Source organism: Micromys minutus (genome assembly GCF_963924665.1).
Source record: "Micromys minutus genome assembly, chromosome: 1".
NCBI lineage: Eukaryota > Metazoa > Chordata > Mammalia > Rodentia > Muridae > Micromys > Micromys minutus.
In genome coordinates, this window is record NC_137969.1 from 254,540,194 (window position 1) to 254,565,338 (window position 25,145).

The window sequence follows — 25,145 nt, forward strand, 5'->3', positions numbered from 1 at the left end:
TGGAGGCATAAGTGATCTCAGCTTCACCTGGGGCTTGTGGGAGGGAATCCAGGAGGGAAGGGAGGTAAACCGAAGCCTGGCAGTTCAGGAACATGGCTGTCTCATTCAAGGATAGTCATGATGTTTAAGGATGACTAAGGAGGTTGGAAGATGAGGGACACACTGGAGACCCCTACATGATTTGGAAATGAGGGGTGCAGGGAAGGGCTTACACAACAATGACCCAAGGGCTCTGTGGGAAACTCCCAAGGAGGGCCCACCTCGTCAGGTATGTGTGGTCAGCCAGGTATGCTGAGCGTCACTCAGGAAGGTGTTCTCTGGGGGTCACCTGGGGTTGCTGAAGACTAGGAGCACAGGGAGCTCCGGAAGGTTACCCATGGGTGCTGAGGGCCAGGAGGGAATGGGCCTGGAGAGGATCCCTGGAGGATGCCAAGAGTCATTTGGGAGGCGTCGTGGAGAGCCTCCCAGGTTTGCCAAAAGACCATGTAAGAGGGCCATCCAGGAATGCTGGGGAATACTGAGGGTTAAAAAAGGGCCACCCAACGGGTGCTGAGGTCCAGGCAGGCGTGGGCCTGGTGAGTGCCACTAGAGGATGCCAAATATCATTCCGGAGGGGTCGCAGGAGGGCCACCAGTGATGTCGAGGGCCACTCTGGACTGGTTGCAGGAGTGTTTCCCAGGGATGCAGGGTGTGGGCCTCCCGAGGACCACCTGGGGATACCAAGGGCCACTCCAGCGGAGTATTCTATGGACCTCCCGGGATGAGTAGCTGGATGCTGAGGGCCACCCCGGGATGTTGAGGACCACTTTGGAGAGGATTCAGGAGGGCCCCTCAGGATGCCAGGGCCACGCAGGCATGAGGCTCCGGATGGCCACCCCGGGATGCTGAGAGCCAGGCGGGAGGGGTCGTGGGAGGGCGAACCGGGGATGCCAAGGACCAGGCGAGCGAAGGGCTCGGAAGGGCCACTCGGCCAGAGGCGCGCGGGCCGGCACGGCGCGGGGTCGGGTAACGGCCCGCGCGGTGGGCGGCGGCGCCCGAGGCCCCTCCCCGCCGCCCGCGGCCGCTCCTCCTCTTCCTCTCCCGCCCGCGCCGCGGCCCTCCCGTCCCTGCGCGGCCTCGGCGGCCTCGGAGGCGGCGGCGGCGGCGGCGGCGGAGCAGCGCGGTCCCTTTAAACCGCCCGCCGGCGCCCCCGCGCCCGCCCCCGCCCCGGCCCGCGCCCGGCCCGCCGCCCGCGCCCACGCCCCGCGCCCCGCGGCCCCGCCGCCGGCCCGGACATGGCCGCCAACATGTACAGGGTCGGAGGTAAGGCCCCGCCACGGCCTTTATGCGCCGCGGGCCCGCCGCCCGCGCCTCCCGGCCCCGCCGCGGCCTCCGCGCCTCCCCCACGCCGCCCTCGCGCGCGGCCCGCGCCCCTCCCCCCCGTCCCGCCCCCGTCGCGCTCGCGCCCCGCCCGCGAGGCTCGGTTCTGGTCTCCGGTGCTCGTCCCGGCCCAAAATGGCCCCTGGGCCGCCGGTGCCGTGGCGCGCGCGCGCGGGGTGGAAGAGCGGCGCTGGGAGGGGGCTATGCCCACCTGTTGGGGGCCGGGGGTGGCCCGCGGGACGCAGACTGAGTAGCGGCGAGTGGCCAGGGCATCCCTGTGGCCGGCGGGCCCGGCGGCGCGAGGCCTGGGCCTGGGTCCGGGCCGGAGCCCCTGAGCAGGAGCACGTGCCTCTGGAGCTCTGGCTGCGGTCCCGCGAGCAGGAGTTTGGGGGTCGGGGGGCGAGCGGGCTCCTCAGAGACTGTGCAGGGCCCGCTAGGTGTGCAGGCACCAGGAATCCTGTTGCAGGGGCCACAAGCCCGTCCCGGCCGAGGGGCTTTCCTTAGTAGGGATTCCTGGGGGGGAGGGTTGGCTGCTGCAGGGGGGCCTACATCCCAAGTGCAGGTCTGAGTCACCCCAAACTTTTCTCTGCCTTACTGCTCACCCTAACCTAGCAAGGAGGCACTTTAGTAGCCGTTGGAAGGCCAGAGGTCCCAACTGACCTGGGGCTACGAGGGCCTGCCTGCCCGGGCTGGACCCCCTGCTGTGGGTCTTAGGAAGCCCTTTCCCATGTGTGTGTGAGTGTGTATGTGTGGCCAGTACACTCTGGGATGGCCTTGCACACATCCAGTCCATGCTAACCCTTACAGTTACCTCATCCCATAGCATTCTGCTCTCTCTGGACTTAGAGACCCTACTTCTGGTCACAGCCTAAATGTGGATGAGTCTCTGCTGCTGACTCCCCCACTAGCAATATTGGGCTCTGCTGTGAGTGTACTGGAGTGGGAGACCAGCCAGAAACACCCATCAACACGTCTGTGTGTGACCCTGACCCCTGAGTGCCTAGGTCATTTCCTTCCATTTCACACCAGCGGGACCTGGCCAGCTCAGTTCTGTGGCTTTGGGCACAAAGATGGGGTCATCCACCCACAGCAGGCCCTCTCAGGGAATCCCTGACCTCATGCCTTTGCGTTCTGCCAGCTCCTGCCACAGGGCACAGCCTGGGGTGTTGAGGCCCTGGTCTTTGATGTTTCAGTCTTGCCAGGCCCAGAGGGAGTGGATCCTCTAGGTTTACTGGCTTGCCTTCGGAGCAGAGGCTAGCTCTGCTTTGCTCCTGGATCCCCAGATAGCCCCTTTCCAGGTGCTGCCCCTTCCTATGCCCAGTGAACCATTTTTTGCATTCAGACCCTCTTTCTGCTCACCATGGTTCCTGCTGACCCTCCTTCTGGTCACAGCCTAAATGTGGATGAGTCTCTGCTGCTGTCTCCCTGACTAGCAAAATTGGCTCTGCTGTGAGAATGTTGGAGTGGGAGACCAGCCAGAAACACCACCACCACTCCTGCGTATGACCCTGACCCCTGAGCCATCCCCGGTTGACACGGTTTCTGGCCCATGATGGCGTGTCATATGCTGAAGAAATGAATAGCAAGAGTGGAGGGCTGGGCTCCTCCGTTTGATTCTGGCCGTGGGAGATGGTGAACGAGGAAGGTGGTCTGCAGGGTGTTGGGTTCTTAGCCCGTTTCTAGCGTCCCACCGCTGCCTGCCTCGCTGTAGCCAAGGCCCTAGACTTTGGCTCACTTGTACCAGTTTTCGTCCTGTGTCCTGTGGCTGCTCCTCCAGGGCATAACTGGTGTCCTGGCCTGTCCGAGGTCCCATGAGGGTAGGTGTCTGGACCCTGAGCCTCTGTGCCAAGCAAGTATGTTTGGCTAAGGAGCAAGGGGGGAATAGGTCTGTATTCCTGTGTATGCCAAGCGTGGTCTGGGGCACTACCTGTATTGTCTGGAGTGCTTTGCAGGGTAATATTCCCCAGAGGGTATCCATGGCAGGTGAAGGGGTCAGCACCTATAGGACTTTTGGGATAGGGAACTCTAGTGCCATCCTGGGAGTCCCAGCAGGGCCTTGCGACAGTGCTCTGGGTGTTGGCTGTTGGCTTCCTGCCCCAGTCACTGCCTGCCAGATTCTTAGGCCCCCAGATGAGAGGACACTGTGGCTCTCTGAGCAGGCCTTGGTTCAGTCTGTCATCTGGTCCTCTGGGAAATCTGGTCTGAGGAATGGTTGGTTGGAATATCTCTCCCCCTGCCCTTTTCTCTTCTTGGCAAGTATGGCAGAGAAAAGTACAGGATGCCCATTCAGGTTTAAATTTCAGAAAAACTGCCGTGCCTTAGTGTGAGTGTGTCCCAACTGTGAAGACAGGTACACTCAAGATTGTGATTTGCAACACAATGTTGGGCATCCTATATTCTCTGGCAAGCTTGTCTGAAAGCCTTGTCACGGTGGGCTGGGCTGGGTGAAGGGATGTGAGAAAAGGCTGCAGGAGCCAACAGAACACTTGGGCCAAAGGGTCAGCTGTGAGCAAATATGGGCTGCTTAAGATGGGGGCTTGTTGAACATTCAGGGCTCCTGCCAGCGCCTGAGCAGGTGGGTGGGTGAGGGTTTAAGAGGCTGTCCCTACTGAGAGCCTGGGTGAAGGTTGAGGACACCCTACGGCACCTGTGTTTCTTCTCGCAGCTGCCTCTCTGTGGGAGCTTTTTTCTTTAATTGAAGGGCTATGGCCATTCCCTGTGCAATATTCTTTCCTCTCATTGCAAGAAGTCAGCCCCTAGTCTTTTGAGCAGCTTTGCTTGTGGAACGTTACAGGAAGCATCAGCCTGCAGACCGTTGCCACCCCACAGTGGTCCCTGCCCTGATTTGGTGTGCTGTTTCATATGCCCGGAGCCAGCCTCTTGGGTTTATATCATCGTTTGTGTTTAATCCTGGTATAGACACTTTGTTTTCTGGTTCAGTAGTTATTTTTTTAATCTTTTTTTTTTTTTAGAATTATTTATTTTATGTATATAAGTACACTGTAGCTGTCTTCAGACACCAGAAGAGGGCATCAGATCCCATTACAGATGGTTGTAAGCCACCATGTGGTTGCTGGGGATTGAACTCAGAACCTGTGGAAGTGTTCTTAATCGCTGAGCCATCTCTCCAGTCCTTATTTTGGTGTTTTGAGTCAGGATTTCTCTATGTAGCTCTGACTGATCTGTAGACCAGTCTGGCCTTGAACTCAGAGATCCTCCTGCCTCTGCCTCCCAGTGCTTGACATCAGAAGTGTGCCTTACCATTGCCTGCCTTGTTTTTTTTTTTTTTTTAAGTATGTGGTACTGGGGAATCAAACCCAAGCCTTGTGTGAGATACTGAAGCCCTGGACCACTGAACTATGAACTATAGTTTGAGCCCCAGAGATTTTTTTTTCACTTGTAACTTTTTGGTTTTTCTTTTAGCTATCTTCAGACACACCAGAAGAGGGCATCAGATCTCATTACAGAGGGTTGTGAGCCACCATGTGGTTGCTGGGAATTGAACTCAGGACCTCTGAAGAGCAGCCAGTGAGCGACTAAGCCATCTCTCTAGCCCTACTTTTTGTTTTTTCAAGACAGGGTTTCTCTGTGTAGTCCTGGCTGTTCTGGAACTCACTCTGTAGACCAGGATGGCCTAGAACTCAGAGATCCACCTCCCCAGAGGAAGCAGGGACCACATCAGCAGGAACCATGTTGAACAAGAAGGGGGTCGGAGTGCTGGTATTAAAGGCATGTGCCACTACTGCCTGGCCAGTTGAAACTTTTTGACTAAAATACTCTCATGGTTAAATCCCAGGGTAGCAAGGGAATACCTGTCTATATTGTGAGCCCATACCGTGTGCAGTGCCCTAGTGCCTGTGCTATTTTGAGGAGCCCTGTGGAGGCTTCTGGGTCCTGCCCAGCCCTTTGCCACAGCACTTGTAGGGAAAACCCCACCAGTTTTGACTCTTCCCTCAAGCCTGCATCTGTAGCAGGAGCTGTAGAAGTAGGCCAGGCCCAAGGCTGCAGCCCGTCTGTGGAGCAGCATGGGACCTGTCAGCCTCTCGAGCCACTGAGCTGTCATTTGTGCTGGAGGGGTGCTGGGTAGTGCTCCTTCAGGTATGACCCACAGCGCCCTACTGAGGCCTCCCCATCCTGTTTAGCCTAAGTATGGCTAGTCTGCCCATGTGGGGCCGGAGGTGGGCTCTGTGCCTTCTGAATTATTTTGAGAAAGACGATTTTAGCATTAAACTCCTGTATTAGCAACAACTAACCAAAACAGAACTGTCCAAAGAAGCAGCTCCTGTGGCTAAATCCCTCTGTACAGGCGGATGGGACTGGCACCCATCTACAGGGACTGAGCAGGGTGCTGGTGACCTGTGAAGCAGAATTTCACTTGAACATGGCATAAGGGATGTTAGGGTGAGTCCTTGAGACAGGCAGAGGCCTCTCTGTCCCATATTGGCACTGTTGAACAGTAGGGTGCTTCTGGCCAAACATCAATCTGGTTCTGCTTGGGGCCAATAGCTCCTAATCCTAGTCCTGTCCCAGCATGCACTCTGCGTTACACCTGTGTTCTCAGGGACTTTAAGATTACAGAAAGTATCTTTCTTTGCTTCTTGGCCTCTGTAGAGTTCCCCAGGGTGCCCACAGTAAGTGATGCAGTGTGGACCCCACATCGGTGCGGAGGAGGGCTGCTGGGATTGCTTTTATGGGAGGGGAACTGGGAAAAGCTCTGGCTCTGGTCATTAGCATATGAGATAATGTCAGATGTGGTAGCTTTGCCTGCTCCTGGGCAGGATTAGTTGTCTACCTGTGTCATTAATTGGGGCCTGTGGCATCCCTAGTCCTGGAAGGCCTTATGTACCCATAGGATGCAGCACCCCCTTGTAGTCTCTCCTGGCTCAGGCTGCTGACTTTTGATGTCTTTCTAGGCATCAGATGATCCAGAGTAGATCTGATCTACTTACAGCCACCTAGAGAGGCTCTGGCCTAAAGTCTGTGTGTGCTCCATCTGTGTCGTTCTGCCTCACTGCAGAGGGACCTTCATGGCTTGGGGGTCGGGGTTTGTTCCTGAGATCTAGGAGGACTCTGAGGTTCATCTATCACTGTCTTCAGACACTCCAGAAGAGGGCATCAGATCCCATTACAGATGGTTGTGAGCCACCGTGTGGTTGCTGGGAATCGAACTCGGGACCCCTGGAAGAAGTCAGTGCTCTTAATCACTGAGCCCTCTCTCCAGCCCCAACTCTAAGGTTCTTATTTAGGGTCCCCAACTGGGTGCTGCTTCAGTTTAGGAGGTTCACAGGCAAGTCTGCTGTGTGCTGTGGTAGTGTGGGTTACTATGGTAGGCATGTTCTCAGTGTACTCCACACCCACTTAGAAAATGAACCACAGGGGCCACTGGTAGGTCAGTAGAATCCAAGATGACCTGCTGGTTCATCTCTCGAGGCTGTCAGAGCATGGTAATGGGGTTGCATGTAGCCTTCCTGGGCATTTGGCTACTTGTATGTACTGGGTGACACTGCGGGGGACCATTGGTCATTTGCTCTTGCAGGTAGGGTCTTGGCCTCTTCCCCATCTTAGGTTTTGTGGGGCCAATGTGTTGGTTCTACCCAATGCTGGCTGCCCTCCAAGGTCATTACTGTGTTACCAAAGGCCTTCTGAGGTAGACTGGAGGCCAAGCAGTGCTAGGAGACTCTGGATTAGTAGGGTGCTAGCTGGGTGACAGGACCATGGCCAGGATGAAGTCTAGTGCCCCTAGAGGTTGAAGCTTCAGCTTACAGGATGCCTAGGTCACCAGGCAGGAGGAGTGTGCCCAAGAGCCAAGAGCATGCATGTGGCCCAGAGGTGCTAGATGCTTCTTGCAAGATCTATCTCTGGGCAGTCTGTCCATAAACCTGGAGATGGAAACCAACCCAGCCACAAGCTGCTGGGCGTAGCTGAGAACAAGGCAGACAAGGCTCTGGGAATGGATCCTGCAGGGTTAATGCTGCTGCAGATGTTGCTCCTTCTGTGTCATGGGGGGGGTTGAAGGGCCTATAGAGACCTTGCCTTTTGAATGGGAGTATAGGGTTAATGTTTGGTCAGTGTCTGGTGACCGTAGGAGGTGTGGGTTCTGTGCCCATTGCTTCGCTGTGGGGGCACCAGAACCCACACTTGTGTCAGCTCTGCCTTGCAGTGGCTTGGGTGTACAGGGTGCCCTCACGGTTTTGATTCACACTCCCTGGTGAATGGTATCTGACTTCTGAGCTAATATTGCCATCTGTCCTGGTCCCCGTCGCCGGCTGCGTGTTCTGTTGGTTTGGCTGGGACTGGGTCTTGTTATGTTCTGCTGCCCCTCATGCCTCTGCTGTGTGGGATTAAGGATGTGGCTGCTGTGTTCTGCTGTTTGGTTGTTGTTTTTAATTTGTGGGTTCTTTGGTTTTGGTTTTTGTATTTTTAAAGACTGAGACTCTGTATCCCTGATTGTCCTGGAACTCCCTGTGGTAGACCAGGCTGCCTCTGCCTCCTCAGTATTGGGATTAAAGGCATGAACATCCATTGCCCGGCACTTCCCTGGTTTTTAAATTGGATTGTGTTCTTGCTGTCATCACTGTGAGGTGATTGCTTTATTTATTTATTTATTATTTTTTTATTTATATTTATTTGAGTATGTTGTAGCTGTCTTCAGACACACCAGAAGAGGGCATCGGATCCGTTACAGATGGTTGTGAGCCACTATGTGGTTGCTGGGAATTGAACTTGGGACTTCTGGAAGAAGTCAGTGCTCTTCCAGACCTCTGAGCCATCTCTTCAGCCCTTATTTAAAAAATGTATTTATTTTTTGATTACGTTGTTTGTGATGTGGAAGTCTAACCGAGGGCCTTATACTGGACAAGTGCTGTTCTGCTATATCCCAGCCCTAAGAGTTGGTTTATATTCTGCATTTCAGATCCCTCTCAGAGGACCGAGGTTGTGTTTTGTGTGTCTCTTAGAACACAAGACCGCAAGGTCTTTATTCTTTTTTATTACAGAATCCTTATAAAAGTTTGAGTTTGACTTTGGGATCCATCTTGTTGTTTTGTTTGTTTTGAGGGTTTAGAGTCTTTGTGCATTCGCACATGTGTCCAGTTCTCTCTGTGTTGTCTTGGCAGCACTGTCAGTAAGGATGTGGATGTTGGGGTTGAGTTGGTTGACAGTACAGTTGTTCGATGATCACTTGGCAGCTTTTGCCAGTGGAGGTCTTGACCTGTAGTTTACTGCAGTGTGGCATTGGGAGTTAGCTGGTGTGTGTCCTCCAGCTTTGCTCTTTCACAAAACAGTGCTCTCTGTCCTAGTTGCTGGCTTCCCTGTCAGAAGTGGAGAATTGCCATGTTGGGCTTTGCTTGTTTTATTGTTCTCTGTGTAGCCCTGGCTGTCCTGGAATTCACTCTGTAGACCAGGCTGGCCTCAACCTCACAGAGGTCCACCTGCCTCTGCCTCAGGAGTGCTGGGATTAAAGCCATGTGCCACTAAGCCTGGCTCTTACTGGTTTGTTTGTTTTGTTTTGTTTTTGAGACAGGGTTTCTCTGTGTCGCCCTTGCCGTCCTGAAACTCACTGTGTAGACCAGGTTAACCTCAGACTCACAGAGATCTGCTTGCCTCTGCCTCCTGAGTGCTGGGATTAAAGACGTGTGTCACTATTGCTGATTTTTAAAAATGTAATGTTTAATTATTTATGGAAAGCACAGGTGTGTGGTGGGGTGTGCGTGTGTGCCAAAGTGCACATGTGGACAATGTAGGGGAGCCTATTCTTTCATTCAATCATCAGGGTTCTGGGAAATTGAGGTCAGGTTGTCAGGTTTGACTGCAAGTGTTCTTAGTTGCTGGCCCTGGCTTGTTGATTTCCACAAAGCAAACAACTTAGTGAGATTTGGATGACCCTGGCTGATGGCAGGGCCTCTTGGAGACTGGCAAACTGCATTGGCAAACTTCACTGCCTAGGTTTGTGTGACTCACGAGCTAAGAATGGCGTTTACATTTTTATGTGGTTGAGGGGGAAAAAAATTAAAGTTTTACTGGAGCATGGCCACTGAGGCTCAAGTGTGTATCCTGTGGCTGATTCTGAGCTGTATCTGAGGCACTTGTCCTCCCCAGGCACAGTGCAGAGCACTGTGGCTTTGCCGTCAAACATGGTAGAGTGGGGCTCTCCCAGCTGCAGCCATCCAGGTCTCCATGGGTCACCCACCGGCTAGGGATGTTATGATGATAGCTTTGGTGCTATCTGCCTGGGGACCACACAGACCGTCGCTAAGCTCTCAGCTCCACCAGATACCCATACTTGAAAGCTAGTTGTGCAGCCATGGTTGTAGCCTGCGCTCCTGACTGAGAGCTTTGGATCGAAGCTGCTATGACACTCTTCAAGTCCGATTAATTTATTGAGGCAGCTTGCGGGGTGAACACTTGCCATGTTTGCTGGTTCTTCACATACAGATGAAGAGCTGGAAGTCCCAACCCCCGATCCTGCCTGGTTTCTTGTAGTTAGCTCTGTTCCTGGCAACAGGTATTGGTGTGTGTGTGTGTGTGTGTGTGTGTGTGTGTGTGTGTGTGTGTCTGGTTAACCATCTCACAGGTATCCTGTGGTAATGTACAGGGCAACAGGGAGCCTCTGGTATAACCGTCTATGGGCGTCCTGTGTTAGTCAACTTTTACTGCTGTCACAATTTGAGACTGCTGGTTTACAATACAAGGAGGAAAGTTTATCTTGGCTGACGGTTTCTGAGGTTTCAGTCTCTGTCAGTTGCGTTGGTGTTGGGCCTGTGACACAGCAAAGCATTTGGATAGAAATGTAGATGGCACGAAACTGGGTATTTTACAGTGTCTTGAGGTATTAAAAGCACAAAACAGAAAAGGCATGCCGGCCCTACCCCCACCACTGCCAAGCTGGGGACCAAGCGTTTCTGCCGATGGGTCTGTGGAGGCACCCGTATCTTATAATTGCACATGCAAAAGACATTTTTATCTCTGAAAGACCCAAGGCTTTTAGGAGCCTTGTGCCAGGAAGTGAGGATGGAGACCAAATATGGATTTCCTTTATCAACAGTATCACAGTAGCTGTTGGTTTTATGTGTGCTTGATACACTGCAGGTCCTGTGAACACAGTGGCATTACTGTTTTGAGCCCAGGTGTATGCTGTGGATATACTTGTAGTGTGAGTTAGGGACTTGGCTGGATTACCTCGAATGGTAAAGTCTTGCCCAGTAGCCAGGACTGTGTGGGAGGGGCAGTGTATGTGGCCTTAACGGTGTCATCAACTTGAAGCAGAATGTCAGAACAATTAGAAGATTTAGAGAGAGAATCTCATACCAGGGGAGCCTCCTCAGAAAATGAGGGTCTGTCAAAAGGGAATGTGGAAGCAGCGCACTTAGCTGGTGCTGCTCAGCCGTTGGTTTGCGCTATCAGAAGAGCATGTGAACCTCTGACACCGTCTGTAAGCTGGGAGTCTGGGAGGAAAGTGGTGGTGCAGACAGGAGAGGAGTCTGCTGAGATGTGTGACGTGCATGGGGTAGAGGGGTGAACAAATGAAGAAACTTGGTTAAAAATCAAGATCCAGAAGGGTAGCCACACCTCACTGAGCCAGTGCCACAGGCAGACAGCATGCTTCTGACTGCGGGGCCTTGGTTGGCCACGATTCTGTGAACACAGTCAGAAGCAGGAGGTAGACATTGTGGTCTGACCCAGAGTACAGCTCAGCATGGTGTCTTCCTAGTGCTTAAACTGGAACCAGAATGGAAGATTCCCCAAAACAAGACAAACCACTTAAAATCACCATTATTAAAGCAATGAATGACTTAGATTTGGTTCTTGCTACATGCATGGTAATGCCGTTAGTTCATTGCGAAATAATCCCTCTCAAGGCTGCATGTTTGTTTGAGATGCTTAGACTGTTAAGTTCATCCTTACTGGGGAGAAATAAAATTGGAGGTCTGAGCAGAACTATTTCCTCTCTGGCAGAAGCTGTGTCTGTGCCAGGAGTCAGCTCCAGAGAACTTGGTCCCATCACCATAGTCCTTGCTATTCCTTAAACTGCCCTCAGGACCAGTCCTTTGCTAGAAATACTCACCCGGACAGCGCTGTTAGACTCAGTTACTTGCTCCTTGACTAGAAGGTGCCACACTAGCCAAGGCCAGCATGTGTTGCTAATGACTGGAGACACGTGGGGTGGGCCTGGGACCCATGTCCACGGGTGACCACTCTCTCAGTCTCTGTCCTTTCAGCAGTCAGGTTGTTACCATGTAGCCTCAGCATAGCCTTTAATCCATGTTGGTACCACAGAGGGTTTGCCATGACCAAAGCCTGGGAGGGAGACACTTGTAGAACTGTGTGGACAGCCTGGCTTGCAGAAAGAGCACTTGCTTTAGACATTGTTGGAGTATGTAAAAGCTCCGCAGCCACTGCGTCTCTCGGATCAGTGTTTGCACACAGGTCCCATGCTTGCTGTCTCATTGAGAGCTCAAGCAGAGCAGTAACTGAACTGTTGTCACCCCTGAACCATTGGCTTTCTCATTGATCCATCTGTACATTCAAAGTATTTTAATAAAGCATTTGGAAGTTTTGTTTTGCCTGCGTGTTTTGCTCAGTTCAGGCGTCACTGGCTGCTTAAATTCTACTGTCTGGATCTGCAGAATGGTGTCCATCTCTGTTGTAGTTTATGGTTCCGTTTTAGTCGGGCGTCTGTGTGTGGATGTGTGCATGAGCACAAGTACCTGTGGAGTCCAGAAGAGGGCATCTGAGCCTGTTTGCAGAGCCTTCCCTCCAGCCCACCTGCGGTTTGTACTTTTATCATACAGACCTTATCACTGGTGTGTCTGTGTGTATCAAAACCAGGCTCTTATAGTCTACCACTTCTGAGCTGCCACAGTTGGGAGGCACACATCGCTGTCTTCCACACAGCCTGGACCTGTAGGGATGGACATTCCTGTCATCATGGTGGGTAGCTTTATTAATGGTTTAATCACTTTTTAGTTTCTTTGATTATTCTTTTGTTCATTTTTATTTTGTTTTTTTCTCTTCATTCTAAAGTATATTGTGCATTTAGCATACTTCATCTTGTTGGGCAGGTACCTCTGAGATTTGGGAGAGGCATGTAGTTGGGTCACTGCTGCCACTGGGCACGCCCTGTTGTGGTAGCACCCCTTCCCACTCCAGTGCCCAGTCCATGCTCTTGGATGTCTGTGTGCCTGCCCTGGGCAGAGCTGTCTCAGTGCCTGCTTCTCAGGTGTCATCTCTGGGTGCTCTGTTGTTTGCCTATTCTTGGGAGACATTTGATTTTATTCCAGATTTTTCCAAGTATAAATAATTTGGGGGTTGGAGTTTAATTTGCTATGATTTGTAAACATAAAAATTTAGATTGTGGGTGCCTTTTTAAAATACTAGTTTTATTAAGAAAATGTCCAGATATTAAATCCATCAGATTGTTTTCACAGGGTGTCTGAGGACCCTGTACCGAAGCCCAGAATCTTGTCCAGTCTTGTGCCCTTTGCTTCCCTGGGCCTTGCTTTTTCTTGGAGACCCTTCGTCCTTCCGAGCACGAGCTGCTGGAGTTGTAGGACATGGTTGACCTGTTGGCACTTGTCACAAGCTCAGGAAGCAGTATGGTGACAGACCTGTGCCTGCAGGAGTATGCCTGAATGGGAGCAAGGAGTTGCAGTTACTGACTCTGTCCAGGACTTACTTCAACAGGAGGGACCTTCTAGTCAGTTTAGTTAAGGAGGTGTTCATTGCCAAGGATTTCCAACCTCACAGTATGACAGTCTAGCATGCTCTCTGCACTGGGACTCCTGGAGCCTTGTGGCAATGGAGTGATCTGAGCTGTCCAGACTCAGTCTCCCAGCTTCCAAAAATGTTCAAGTCTACCTGTAAAGCTAGTAAGAAAATTTAAAGCCATGTAGCTTCACCAAAATGCTAAAGTTTGTACTGATGTGATAGTCCCAGGGGACCGTAGGGTCATGGTGGCAGCCCTGGGACTATGTCCCTCTAGGCTCTGAGACCCTATAGCTCTCTCACCCTAGAGGAGACATGTTGGAATTCTGAGGTGACTGCCTTGCTGGTGTGTGTGTATGATTGCCCAGAAGCCATGACCTGTGTTCTGTGTAGTTGCTGTTTGTGTTTTGGAAGAGGCTGGGCATGTCCTGGCTACAGTGGTCTCTGGTGGTGAAGGGTAGACACACTTTTCATTCAACAGCTACTTGGAAAGGTGCCTAGTAGCTTTGAGCAGGGCCTCAGGGTAGCTTTGTAGTTGGAATTTATGAGGGAAGCAGCGGTCAGTCCCCACAGCCTGCCAGCCAAGGCTTGTGCTCCTGAAGGCAGTTGATACTGGATGTTTGAGGACTCAGCCAGCCCTCTGTCTTGCGTCTCCCTAGCCCCTCAACCACTGTAACCTGGCCCAGCACCCCTCTCTGGGCTCTATCCATCTATGTTCTAGTGGTATAGGGTTTGCCAAGGGTCTGCTTGAGGCTCGCCATCGATTCTTTGAAGGTCCTTTTTTTTTTTTTTTTAAAAGATATATTTATTTAGTCTGTAAGTGCTCTATCTGCATGTACACTTGCAGGCCAGAAGAGGGCACCAGATCACATAGATGGTTGTGAGCCACCGTGCTGGGGATTGAATTCAGGACCTCTGGAAGAGCAGCCAGTGCTTTTAACCACTGACCCATCTCTCTAAGCCCTTTTGGAGTGGGGGTGGTGGTATCTTTAAAATGGTGGGAATGACTTAGAGACTTGGTGCTATGTGTTTATGCAAAACACATATATGCAAATCTCTTTGCAGATTATGTCTACTTTGAGAACTCCTCCAGCAACCCATACCTGATCCGAAGAATTGAAGAACTTAATAAGGTAAGAGCTCAACACACTGATGTTGCTGCCTGCCCTGTGGGGATCAGTCGGGGCCTGCCCTGCCTTTCGGCCTAGATTTGGATGTCCCTCCAGGAGAGGCTGGGAGTGAGTCCCATGTCTAGACTTTTTTAAAAAAATGTTTTAGTTTATGTGTATGGGTGATTTGTCTGCGTGTATATCTGGACTATATGGGTGCCTGAGGAAGCCAGAAGAGGATATTGGGTCTCCTGGAACTGAATGAAGTTACAGATACTTGTGAACTGGCATTGTGAATTGTGGGGGCTGGGAATTGAACCCAAGTCTTCTGGAAGTGCTTTTAACTCTGTTCTCCAGCCTAGCCTAGGCTTCTTGAGGACGAGCTCAGGGTGGCCTTGAGGTCTTGCCTCATCTCCCAGCACATACTGGTCCATCTGAGACAGGTGCTCTCATGGACCCAGGACTCGGAGGACACTAGTCACAGTCAGTGGCCTTCAGTGCCACTAGTTCTACCTGTATGTGTGCTCTCTCTCCCCTCCTCCCCCCTTCCTCCCCCTCCTCCCCCTTCCTCTTCCCCCTCCCCCCCTTCCTCTTCCCCCTTCCTCTTCCCCCTCCCCCCTTCCTCTTCCCCCTCCTCCCCCTTCCTCTTCCCCCTTCCTCTTCCCCCTCCTCCCCCTTCCTCTTCCCCCTCCTCCCCCTTCCTCTTCCCCCTCCCCCCCCTTCCTCTTCCCCCTCCTCCCCCTTCCTCTTCCCCCTCCTCCCCCCTTTCTCTTCCCCCTCCTATCATTTCCATTAGCCTGGGTGGCTTCTTGGCCATAGGACTACAGTGGACATTGCAGAGTCATGTGCTCTTTCCACTGTAGCCTTGAAGGTACGTGTGTTATTTGTATATTAGGGGTCCTATTGGCCTCTTACCCCAGTAGCTTCCTCTGCTGTGGCCTGTGTTTGCTGGGATGTTGGGAGTTCTTGGCAGATACTTAATCCTTGGTCTGGTGACATGATTTATCCATTACTGGAACCCAGTGGTATCTATATGCCACCTAGGGTGGAGGCTAAAAGTGTGGGAAAATGAATGTATAGATTTCAAAAGCTTGGCTCCATTCCACTCTGCTTGGGATGACCTGGTACTTTGGGGAGTGGGGTGGGGTCAGGTCAGCCAAACTCATAGCATGCTAGGAACCTTCTTGTTCCTTCTGGATTGCTAGGAGCTCATGGCCATTTCCCTGCTATGGGCCTCAAATGTAGCTGACTCACTTTTGGCTCTAAAGCTAATGCATGGTTAGAGACTTTACTGGGGTTATGGGGACTAGGTTTCTGGGGTAGGCAGGCATGTTCCTGCTCTGCTTCCTCCAATACCAGGCAGGTAACATGACAGATTTGCCAGATCCCTATCTGAAAACCTGCTCATTCCTTCCAGACTGGGTGGTCCTGAGGATTCTGTAGCCTTTGTGAGTACCACAGACCAGTAATTCTTAGACCTCAGATTCTTGGAATCAAATGGTACAGGGAGGGCAAGGCTGAATGTTTCCCCACAGATGGCTCTGTTGAGTTTGACTGGACCCTGCAGATGGCTCCTAATGGAGGCATAGATGTGGCCCCAGATTCTAGGGGATAGCCTTACCAGCTCCTTGAGGCCCATGTAGCTTAGGCTATGCTGTCTGAGGCCTTAAGCTGCAGCTGTAACATCTGCTACCAGCCTGTTCTGGTGTATAGTGTATACTCTGATGTACTTCACTGGTACCAGAGCCCTGACAGGAACTCCATGGGTGACCCTGGCCACAGTTGGCAGTAGGCAGAACAGTAGTTTGAGGGCCTGGAGCTCTCAGTTTGCAGTAGGCTCTCGTTTACCCATTTCAGCTGTAGGGAAGCTCCAACATGAACAAACAGGTTTTTAGAGGAGTGTCCCATCTGCAGTGAGTGCTCAAGTCCGTGTGCCTGTGTTGGCCGCACCCTGCAGGGGGCCCCAGCGAGCGGACATCCCTTGGCACAGCATATGGAGCAGTGTCTATTCCATCTTTTTGACTGACAATCTGGCATAAGCCTCACCCACCTCAAAGCCAAGTGCAGAGGACGTCACATAATGGGGAGTTGTGAGCTATGCTGGCAGGCCCAGTTGTAGACTAGCCTTGCTGTCTCTCAGTGTCAGACCTCTGTTGCAGGGAGGGGCTCTTGTCTGGGCTTGGGTTTTGACCTTGGCCTTGGATCTTCAGTCTGTGTGAGGTGCTCTAGGTTTCACTTTCAACACGAGATTAACAAAGCTGTAAGACTTGCCTGTTACCCCTGGATGCTAGGCACAGCCAGTATGTTCAAGACCCTGCTACAGAACAAAGACAAGTGCCTTCAGTGACAGAAACTCCAGTGCAATGGCTCTAGCTGTTTTTAAGCTAGTGCAGCCAGCAGAACACAGACCCTTGCCCCTAGAATTTTGGAAAGGAACATCAAAGCTGTATATTGACAGTCATAGGGCATGAAACTCCAGTGCCCACCCAAGTTATGTGGGAAGAGGAGGTATGATTTTCACCATGGCAACTGACCAAACTCAGAACAGCTTGGAACTTGATTGGCCAAAGCCCTACCTACCCTAGGCCAGAAGAGTAGGCACTATACAATTTAGGCAAGTCCCCCCTGTAGGTTCAGGAAGGTCACAAGGAGCATCTCCTTGGAGACGAACACAAAGTTGAGCAGACTATGTGCAGCCCACGCCCTGTGATCAGTGACGACACCCACTGTGGGAGACAGGGGGAGATGTTAGAGAAGGCGGCTGATGCAGATGTGAGAATGGAGGGAAGGGAGCTGCCAGAACCCAGGGCGTCAAGAAGGAAGAGATACTGCTGCGTGTGCTGTGCCAGTGCTCGCTCAGAGGCTCTAGAAAGTGAGTGTGGACTTCCAGAGGAGAAAGCAGACAGGGAGGATGGATGGGGTGACAGTTGAATATCCTTTCTAGGAAGTAGGACAGGAGTACAGAGCCTGAGACACAAGTCAGAAAGCCGGAGACGGTCCCAGAGCCCAACGCCCACTTAGAAGGAATTACAGGAAATAAGTCCTGCCATCAGGTAGACATGACTCAAGGACTGGACTGAGTACCTTCGTGGGCAATGTCTCATTCTGAGAGATGGAAGGGTGGTAATTAGTATTGTCAACTTGACCGAATCTAGACCCACAGGCAAGGCTACCCTCTGGGCACACCTGTGGGGGCTTATCTTGATTATGTTAATTGAAGTGAGGAGGCCTGCCCACCGTTGGCGGCACCATTCCCTGGTTGGGATCCTGGGCTGTGTAAGTGGAGAAAGGAGAGCTGAGTTGTAAGTGACAGGCACCCCTGTGCTTCCTGACCTGTGACTAGCCGTCTCAAGTTCTGATGCTGTGACTTCCCTGCCACAACGGACGGACTGTAACACGGAGCCGTGAGCCAGACTAAGTCCTTTTCTCCCTCATGATACTTCTGTCAACTAACTTAGCCACAGCAACAGGAAGAGAAATAAAGACAAGAGTACAAATGTGGAAGAACTTAAAATAATACTGTATTGAGGAACTGTATAATGGTACAGGGCTATGTGCAGACCAAGTTTTGGCCTACAGTACAGTCAGAACCTGTGGAAGGTTGGGCCCAAGAGGCTTTGTTTCCGTGGGGGCTGTTGTCATTGCAGGACTCACTGAGACTACTGATGCTTCAAACTGTATGAAGCTTCACCATGGTGAGATCTGAGATACAGGAGCCAGCCAGGGAGAAGCCAGCAGCCATAGAAGGATGGTCTGAGCACAGGAAGGAGAGCTCTGTTGGATGAGTGCTCTGGGTGTCCACAGACAGACACATCGAGTAGAACTTAGTTTGTGCATTCTTCACTCAAGGTGGGACACTAGTCAGGGTCATAACCTTGCATAACTGCAACATTATTATTTTATTAGTAGTAGTTTTTAGACAGGGTTTCATGGTGTAGTCCTGACTTGCCTGGAATTCGCTATATAGGTCAGGATGGTCTTGAACACACAGATATCTGTCTGCTCCTGCCTCTCGAATCTCACTGGGATTATAGGCATGCCTTGCATTATCTAGCATTTATGTGAACCCTGACAAGTTGTATAATATTTTTTGCTGGTTCCAGCATGCAGCTTGTCATAGGAGTTCAAGTTGAGGCACATAGTTGAGGTCTCAACTTGATGGCTTCTGTTGGTGATGTGGGTCTCCACAGCTGGCTACCCTGTGGAGGAGAGTGTTGGAGCCTGGGGTAGAAGGGAAGGAGGGTAGTTGCAGTCTGTGTTAGGGCTGTCCTTAGGATTTCTGACAAAGCAGCAGGGCCTTCCACTACTTTAGGGCCACAGTCTTGGTGCTGCTCCTGGAAGACAATGTAGAACCTTCTAGGCCCGGGTTACTGGGTGGCGGGAGTCATGTGTCTAGTCTAGCGTGTATTCTGTTTTGGTACACTTACCTGGCTTTGGATGTGTCCGATATGGGGCTCATGCTTTGGAGATCTGTCATTTTCTTTTAATTATTTCTGGGGCCTTGGCTGGGGACCAGGGCCTATCCTGAAGCCCCCTTTGGGAGCTTAAATTGATGAGATAACTCTCTCTTGCTGTTACAGACAGCCAACGGGAATGTGGAGGCCAAAGTGGTGTGTTTCTACAGAAGGCGGGACATTTCCAGCAGCCTCATCGCGCTGGCTGACAAGCATGCAAGTGAGTCTCAGCCTTCCCCTGGGTGACGGTGCCTGTCCCCTCCAGTGCTGCTCTTGAGTCCTGGCTTCACAGGCCGTTCTGCTGGCTTGCTTTCCCTGTGTGTAGCTGATTTCTGCTGATTCACCTTTGCAGCTCTGTGCAAGTGATAGTTCCTCTCGGGTCTTGTCTAACCATGGGCTATAGTGTGACCATCTCTCTTCCTGCTTGCCAGCACCCTGTGCTCACAGTTATAGCAGGCCTGGGATGTTAGTGTGCCTGGCCCTCGGCTCAAGCCCATAGGGCAAAGAGTAAGGAAGGTGCTGGCTCAGAGCAGAGGCCGTGGTCACTGCCTGGCCCTGGAGACAGATGGTTTTCATGTTACTGGAAGATGTCTACTGTGCCCTCGGTAGTGTTTTCAGAAACAAAGGCCTTTCTCCTCACTCGGGGTGACTCAAGCCCAAACCTGATAAGCATGGTCCAAGGGCACTTTGCCTACTGGACACTTGCCTTGTCCTGCTGCTTAGTCTGATCGTTCACTGAAGCAGACTCCCATAGACCTGGGACGTTTTGTGTGCTTGGGTACATAACTGGAGCAGGGCTGTGTGCGTGTTGGACAGCTGCTGAGCCCTGGCTGCTTGACCTGGGGGAAGTTCCCAGGTGCCATGCACTTCTGCTTACCTGGGGAGTCCTACCTGAGTCTGAGAACTGTGAGGCTGTGGTCATTGTGGGTGCTGGCTTAGCAGGTGAGGAGCAGAGTTGCCTCAGCTGCCCCCCAGGGTAACTTCCATCAAGAGTTCAGTAAGAACCATCCCTGACATCAGTAGCTGGGTGGAGGGCTGAAGACCCAGCCATATTGCATACAAGCATGCCAATCGTCCCCATTCCTAACAGGCGGGGTAGGTTTGCAGAAGCCAGCATCTCGGTGCTGGCAGCCAGTCAGGTGGGAACCCTGGAAACCTACCCTAAGCAGGAGTGCTTGGGAGGCAGGTGTGTAGAACTGGCTGTCTTCAGCTTTGGGACTGTATTAGGGAGGGACAAGAAGGAGCCAGAGCGGATTTCAGAGTAGGTTGGCTTTCTGGCAATTTCCCTGTCATCCTATAGTCAGCCTTGGGTGGCTCGCACTAGCACAGCATTATGAGCTTTCATTTTATTTCCAAAATGAAAATGCAGCTCCCATCTTAAACCAGGACCGCTTTGGAATGCAAAGTTGGGCTCCTTGACCCCTGACCTCAAAGCCCATGCTCTGGCCTATAGTTGCATGTGGTCGATGCTTCCTGAAATGACTTAATGACATAATTGTAGCTCTGTAGGTGTGGGTCCCAAATCTCCAGTAATGTTGAGGCCATCTTGTGTCCACTACAGTGGAGGGATGAGTCTGCTGGCAGGGCAGTGGCCTGCTTTAAGAATCAGTGCATGGTCAGAATCTCACTGCTGTCTGGATGCCCCAGAGCACTGCTATGTCTATGTGCTGTGAAGACTCAAAAGAAATCCTAGGCATAGTACCTCAGGGTGGAGGGCCTCCTAGAACCAGGTCCTCATGCTGTGCTTCTAGAAAAAGTGCTCAGGGCGTCTCTGGCCAGGCCTCCAGAGAGCCTCATTAAGTCAACAAGACAGGCGGTCAAGGGTTCCAGGGTTTGCAGATGGACTCCTCTTGGCCTGTCTTATGATTCGTGGTGCCCCCTTCCCTGGTGCTACTATGGCTCCATACAGCTTCCTATATCTAAGGCAGACACAACTGGTCGTACAGTGTGTGTATGGAGATTTATTAAATGGGAGCCAGAGATTCTGAGAGGGCCTGCCTTTTGGCTCCCAGTTGGTGAGCTGCCAGGGTGTCCAACCTGAGCACCGCCCTCAGCTGGGAGGCCAAGCCCTGTAGCCTGTGGTGCATGTACCCTCCAGAGCAATGGTAGAGCTTAGCAGAGTGTGACTAAAGGTGGCCTGAGATGGGCTCTGGGTTGGGAGTGTTGGGGCTGTCCCATCTGCCTTCAGAATGGGCCCTTTGAAAGGTCTCTAGGGAGAGCTGGAGCCGGAGGCTGTGCATGTAGCTATGATAAGGTCTGGCCCTGCTGCAGGCCTAGAAGAGACGAGGGTGCCCTGGAGCCACTTAGTGCCCGTTTCAGGGATGGTGGGGGCTGTGCCTAAGGATCTGACATTGAAATAGCCCACAGGTCCGTTTACCAGTGGGGCCATAGCTAAGTCCCCTAGATGTGTAATACAGAGTAGACATACACAAAAGCTGACCTCTGAGTTGGTGGCTGGGCCTCATGTAATTATGATGTCTTAGGCTCTAGATGATCTGTGTGCAAAGCTCCTGGCTGCTGGGCAGGAGCTGCTCTGGGCAGACCTGCCTGCCTCGTGTTTGGGAGGAAAATAGCTTTCTAGAGATGCCCCAGGCTTCTGAGACTCAGTCATACTGAAAACAAATCTACAAATCTATACCCACCTTTCAGCCCTGGCTTCCATCAGAGGTGTCTGAGGCTAGGGATAGCCCTTCCCAAAGTGCCAGAATGCCTTGCAGTTACCACAAGGGGGCAGCAGAGAGCAACCATGTCTGTCAGGCTGTCACAGTGCACACTATCCATACGCCCCACTTTGGGGACCTAGAGGAGGCTAAGGAGTATTTTGTTGATACAGGTAGTGGGCAGTAACCATGGTGCTAAAGTGCTTGCTATGGCATTGGTTTGTCCTGTGCTCTCCCAGTACTCAGCATCCTCCCTGCTGGCCGGGTGCTCTTCTCTTGCCCGTGTCTGGGCAGTCTTGTCTGGAGGCCTGGACTCCCGTGCTTGCCTTTTAGAGAGGAGCTAGCTCCTGATTGGTGCAGTGTGTGCGAGCAGTCTGGCAGGGGCAGACAGAAGCTGCACACACGGTGGGGGGTCTCAGTTGGAAGAGGGATGGGTTGCAGGTGGGTGGGCAGCCTGAATGCTGGAGCAGTTAGGGGACATAGGTAGTCTTTGGCTGGGTGGTATTTGTCCTCCATTGGGAGGCCTGTGGCCCCCACGTCTCCTCGGTCCGGGCCCTGGGCAGGGAGCAAGCGCTGGCACTGGCCCTAACCTGCCATCTGGGCGCTGTCTGTCTGTTATGTAGCCCTGTCAGTCTGCTATAGAGCCGGACCGGGGGCGGACACCGGCGAGGAAGGTAAGAGCCGACCTCTGCAAGGAGGGCGTCCTCGCGTCTGTGTCCCTGGGCTGGGGCGGGCGATGCACAGGTGGATGATCCTGGATGGGCTGCTCGCGTGCCCACCCCGCGTCCCCGCGTGCCCATCCCCACGTCCCCTGCCAGCCGACTGAGGGCTGGGATCCCCGTTTAGCTGTAGCCAGGCCTTGGCTATGGCCCAGGCTTTAAGGGGTTGTCCTGCTAGTGCAGGGTATCTACTGTGTTTTGTGTGGACCCTCTGGCCTCAGGCTGGTGGATGAAACGTGTCCTGAACATGTAGTGTGTCCGTGTTTTTCCTGCCTCTCTCTGCCTGCTGCTTCTGAGGCCAGTCTGAGCACTGTCTTCATCTTCCCACCCTGATGTTGAGCCCTGTATTCCAGGGTTCCAGGGCGTCTGTGGGGGCCTGCCCAGAACTCCTCAGTCACCTCGGAATGGCCAGGAGATGTGTTAGGCAGGGAAGTGACCCTGCTTGTGCTTGGTGCCCTGCACGAGGGAGAGCTAGCTCGGGGGCTGGGCTGTCAGGTGCCATCTTCAGAGATGACTCACAGGGCCTCTTTGTCCCCTAGGGGAAGTGGAAGAGGAGGTCGAAAACCCAGAGATGGTGGACCTGCCTGAGAAACTTAAACATCAGCTGCGGCATCGGGAACTGTTCCTCTCTCGGCAGTTGGAGTCTCTGCCTGCCACCCACATCAGGTAGTTCTCGCAGCCCTACCTGGCCCCTTGCTGCCTGCTCCTCCTCCACCTACCCATTCTCTCTTCCAGGGGCAAGTGCAGTGTTACCCTGCTCAATGAGACGGAGTCACTCAAGTCCTACCTGGAGCGTGAGGTAAGACCTGCCTGAGCGTGATGCCCACCCTCTCAGTTGCACCGCAACTCCCTACCCACGGTGCCCTGTCACTGAGATTCACAGAAGTTTGGATCCTGTTGGTCATTTCGGGTGTTCATAGCATTCTTTCAAGGCGACCCGGTGTAGAGGTCTCCACTCTGGGGGAATAAATGGTTGGAGTTGGTGAGCACGTTTGCCTCACTAGCCAGGACAAGAATTACCTTGTCTCCTACATGGGTGCTGCAAAAAAGCCTGTGTGTCACATGGAAAGCAAAAGCTTCCACAGGCCATCTCTGTCCACAGGCTAAAGTGACCCTGTGGCTGCAGGCCTTGGTGGGCATTGCTGCATTTGGGGTAGGTGGTTCTTATGTAGGGTCACCTTGCACAGAGTTAGGTGTTACACATTAGATGTCACCCCCAAGAAACTGGTGTCTCTGGGGAAGATGTTGTAGGGTACCACTGGGCAGGTTAGGTTTCTCAGGCCAGATGGCTGGAGTGATAGCTTCTTGGAGGATGTGGCAGTTGAGAGGAATACTAAGTTGAGTAAAAAGCATTTAAGCCCTGTTTCTGTTTCTCTCTCTCTCTCTCTCTCTCTCTCTCTCTCTCTCTCTCTCTCTCTCTCTCTCATACACACATGCACACATGCACGCACACACACACAGATACACACACACACACACACAACCTTTTGCCTGGGACCTAGTCTCTAGGCTTCTGCTACCTCATGAGCCTTGTGGTCTGAGGCTCTGATATATAGATAACTCAGGTTAGCCTGTACATAGCTCAGGTTAGCCTTATAGGCCTCCCTCACTGGATGCCCACAGGGAGTGCCAGTGAGCTTGAGCATCCCAGGATGGCAGAGTGTGTCCTAAGCTCAGCTTACACCCCTTACACGGGGTCATGTCTAAATGCAGAGCTCACTGTGAACCCATCCTGTGGGGATGGATACCACATGTTTCCGGCTATAGACACTCCTTGCCATACAGAGCCCAGAAACAGTGGTTCAGTTATTGCTGCATGAGCTCCTCAGGGCCACAAGCCTGAGCAACCATAAACATCGTGGTCTGGTGAGAGCTGCTTGAAGTCCTCAGGGCTGGGAATCTGAGCAGCCATGAGATGTGCGCCCTCGGTTCCCCGGGCAGGCAGTATCTTCAGAGGAGGTCATGAAGGGTGAGTGGCTGACAGGAGGCTAGAGCAGAGGCTACGGTGCTGCTTGGGAAGGCTCGCTGCCTTCTGTATGCCTGAGAGCGCTTTTCCACTTTTAATTCAGGTGCTGTGAACACAGTGAGTTAAGTAACCTCCTGAGTTCTGTGTAGCCGTGGCCTACCAGGCATCACTCCCAGTAGCCTGACAGTCATACCTAGCCTAGGCCTCAGCCCTCATAGACAAAGTCTCAAGAAACAGGGACCCCATCAAGAAGATCATCCACGTCTCAGATAGCCAAGAGAAGGGATGCCTAGCATGATCGGGTACCTAGACCTTCCTCCTGGTGAAACTCAGTATAAAACAGACTGAACACAGTGACAGGGCCTCAGTCAGTCCCACTATCCACTGAATGAACCGACCCCTAGAAAGACAGCAGCCATTGACTGACATCTCCATGCTGTGGCTGAGAAGAGTTAGTTGCTCTCAGAGTGGTAGCAGGAAGAAGAATGGAGGCAGGAAAGGGGGGATTGTAAGGTGGGGGGTGGAGTGTAAAGGTGAGGGCCAGCTGCTGGGGCTGTGGTAGAGCTGGGCAACAGGCTTGGGGGCATTGAGGGCCCAGAAGACTACACTGCTCAGAGCTAATGCCATGCTGATCATGAGGAATAGGACTGGAGATCAGGATCAGCCTTGAAGACGCAGCCTGGTGTGGTCTATAGCTCTGTGCTTGCCTGACTGCAACCTGTAGAATTCATTCCTAGATAATGTGGTTTTTGTTGTGCTCATAAGTTGCTTTCCTCCCAGGGGTAGTGGTGATGTTTGAGACAGGGACAGGTTCTCATGTAGCTCGGCTGTCCTGAAACACACTATGTAGACCAGGCTGGCCTCACTCACAGAGCTCTGCTTGCTTCTGACTCTCATGCCATGTGCCTGGCCTTCGTAAGTTGAGCTGTTGTGACAGACAGTGGCTTTTGTGAGGGGCTGTACGCGATGGCCCGGCAAGCTCATGGTTCATCCACGGTTGGTACCTCACCAGACACGCACCCTCTATAGCAGTTTGAGGTTTTTCCCGGTCCTTACCTCACTTCTGTTGCTGCAGGGGCTTGTGCCCTGGGTCATAAGCAGACAGGCCACACCCCTCACACCTCAGAAGTGACCTGGCTCCTTGGGTGAAGCTGGAGGAAAAGATTGGTCTGACA

At 52.5% G+C, this 25,145-nt stretch overlaps 1 protein-coding gene and 1 pseudogene across 6 annotated transcripts in view; one reads left to right on the forward strand and one right to left on the reverse strand.

The window, feature by feature from the left end:
* Window positions 1-25,145, reverse strand: part of LOC308418039 (transmembrane protein 11, mitochondrial-like) — a 444,261-nt pseudogene that overhangs the window by 335,982 nt on the left and 83,134 nt on the right. The gene's annotated exons all lie outside the window — the stretch shown is intronic.
* The window catches only part of MTA1 (metastasis associated 1), a 37,554-nt gene continuing 13,597 nt past the window's right edge, over window positions 1,189-25,145 (forward strand). For 3 of the 5 annotated variants that reach the window (XM_080934982.1, XM_080934983.1, XM_080934986.1), the window contains exons 1-6: window positions 1,189-1,302; window positions 14,128-14,195; window positions 18,752-18,845; window positions 21,909-21,959; window positions 22,544-22,670; window positions 22,740-22,803. In XM_080934982.1, the coding sequence (XP_080791108.1) occupies window positions 1,275-1,302; window positions 14,128-14,195; window positions 18,752-18,845; window positions 21,909-21,959; window positions 22,544-22,670; window positions 22,740-22,803 (432 nt within the window). In that variant the 5' untranslated portion in view covers window positions 1,189-1,274. The remainder of the gene's footprint in view (window positions 1,303-14,127; window positions 14,196-18,751; window positions 18,846-21,908; window positions 21,960-22,543; window positions 22,671-22,739; window positions 22,804-25,145) is intronic. The other 2 variants (XM_080934984.1, XM_080934985.1) reach the window with 1 other exon arrangement.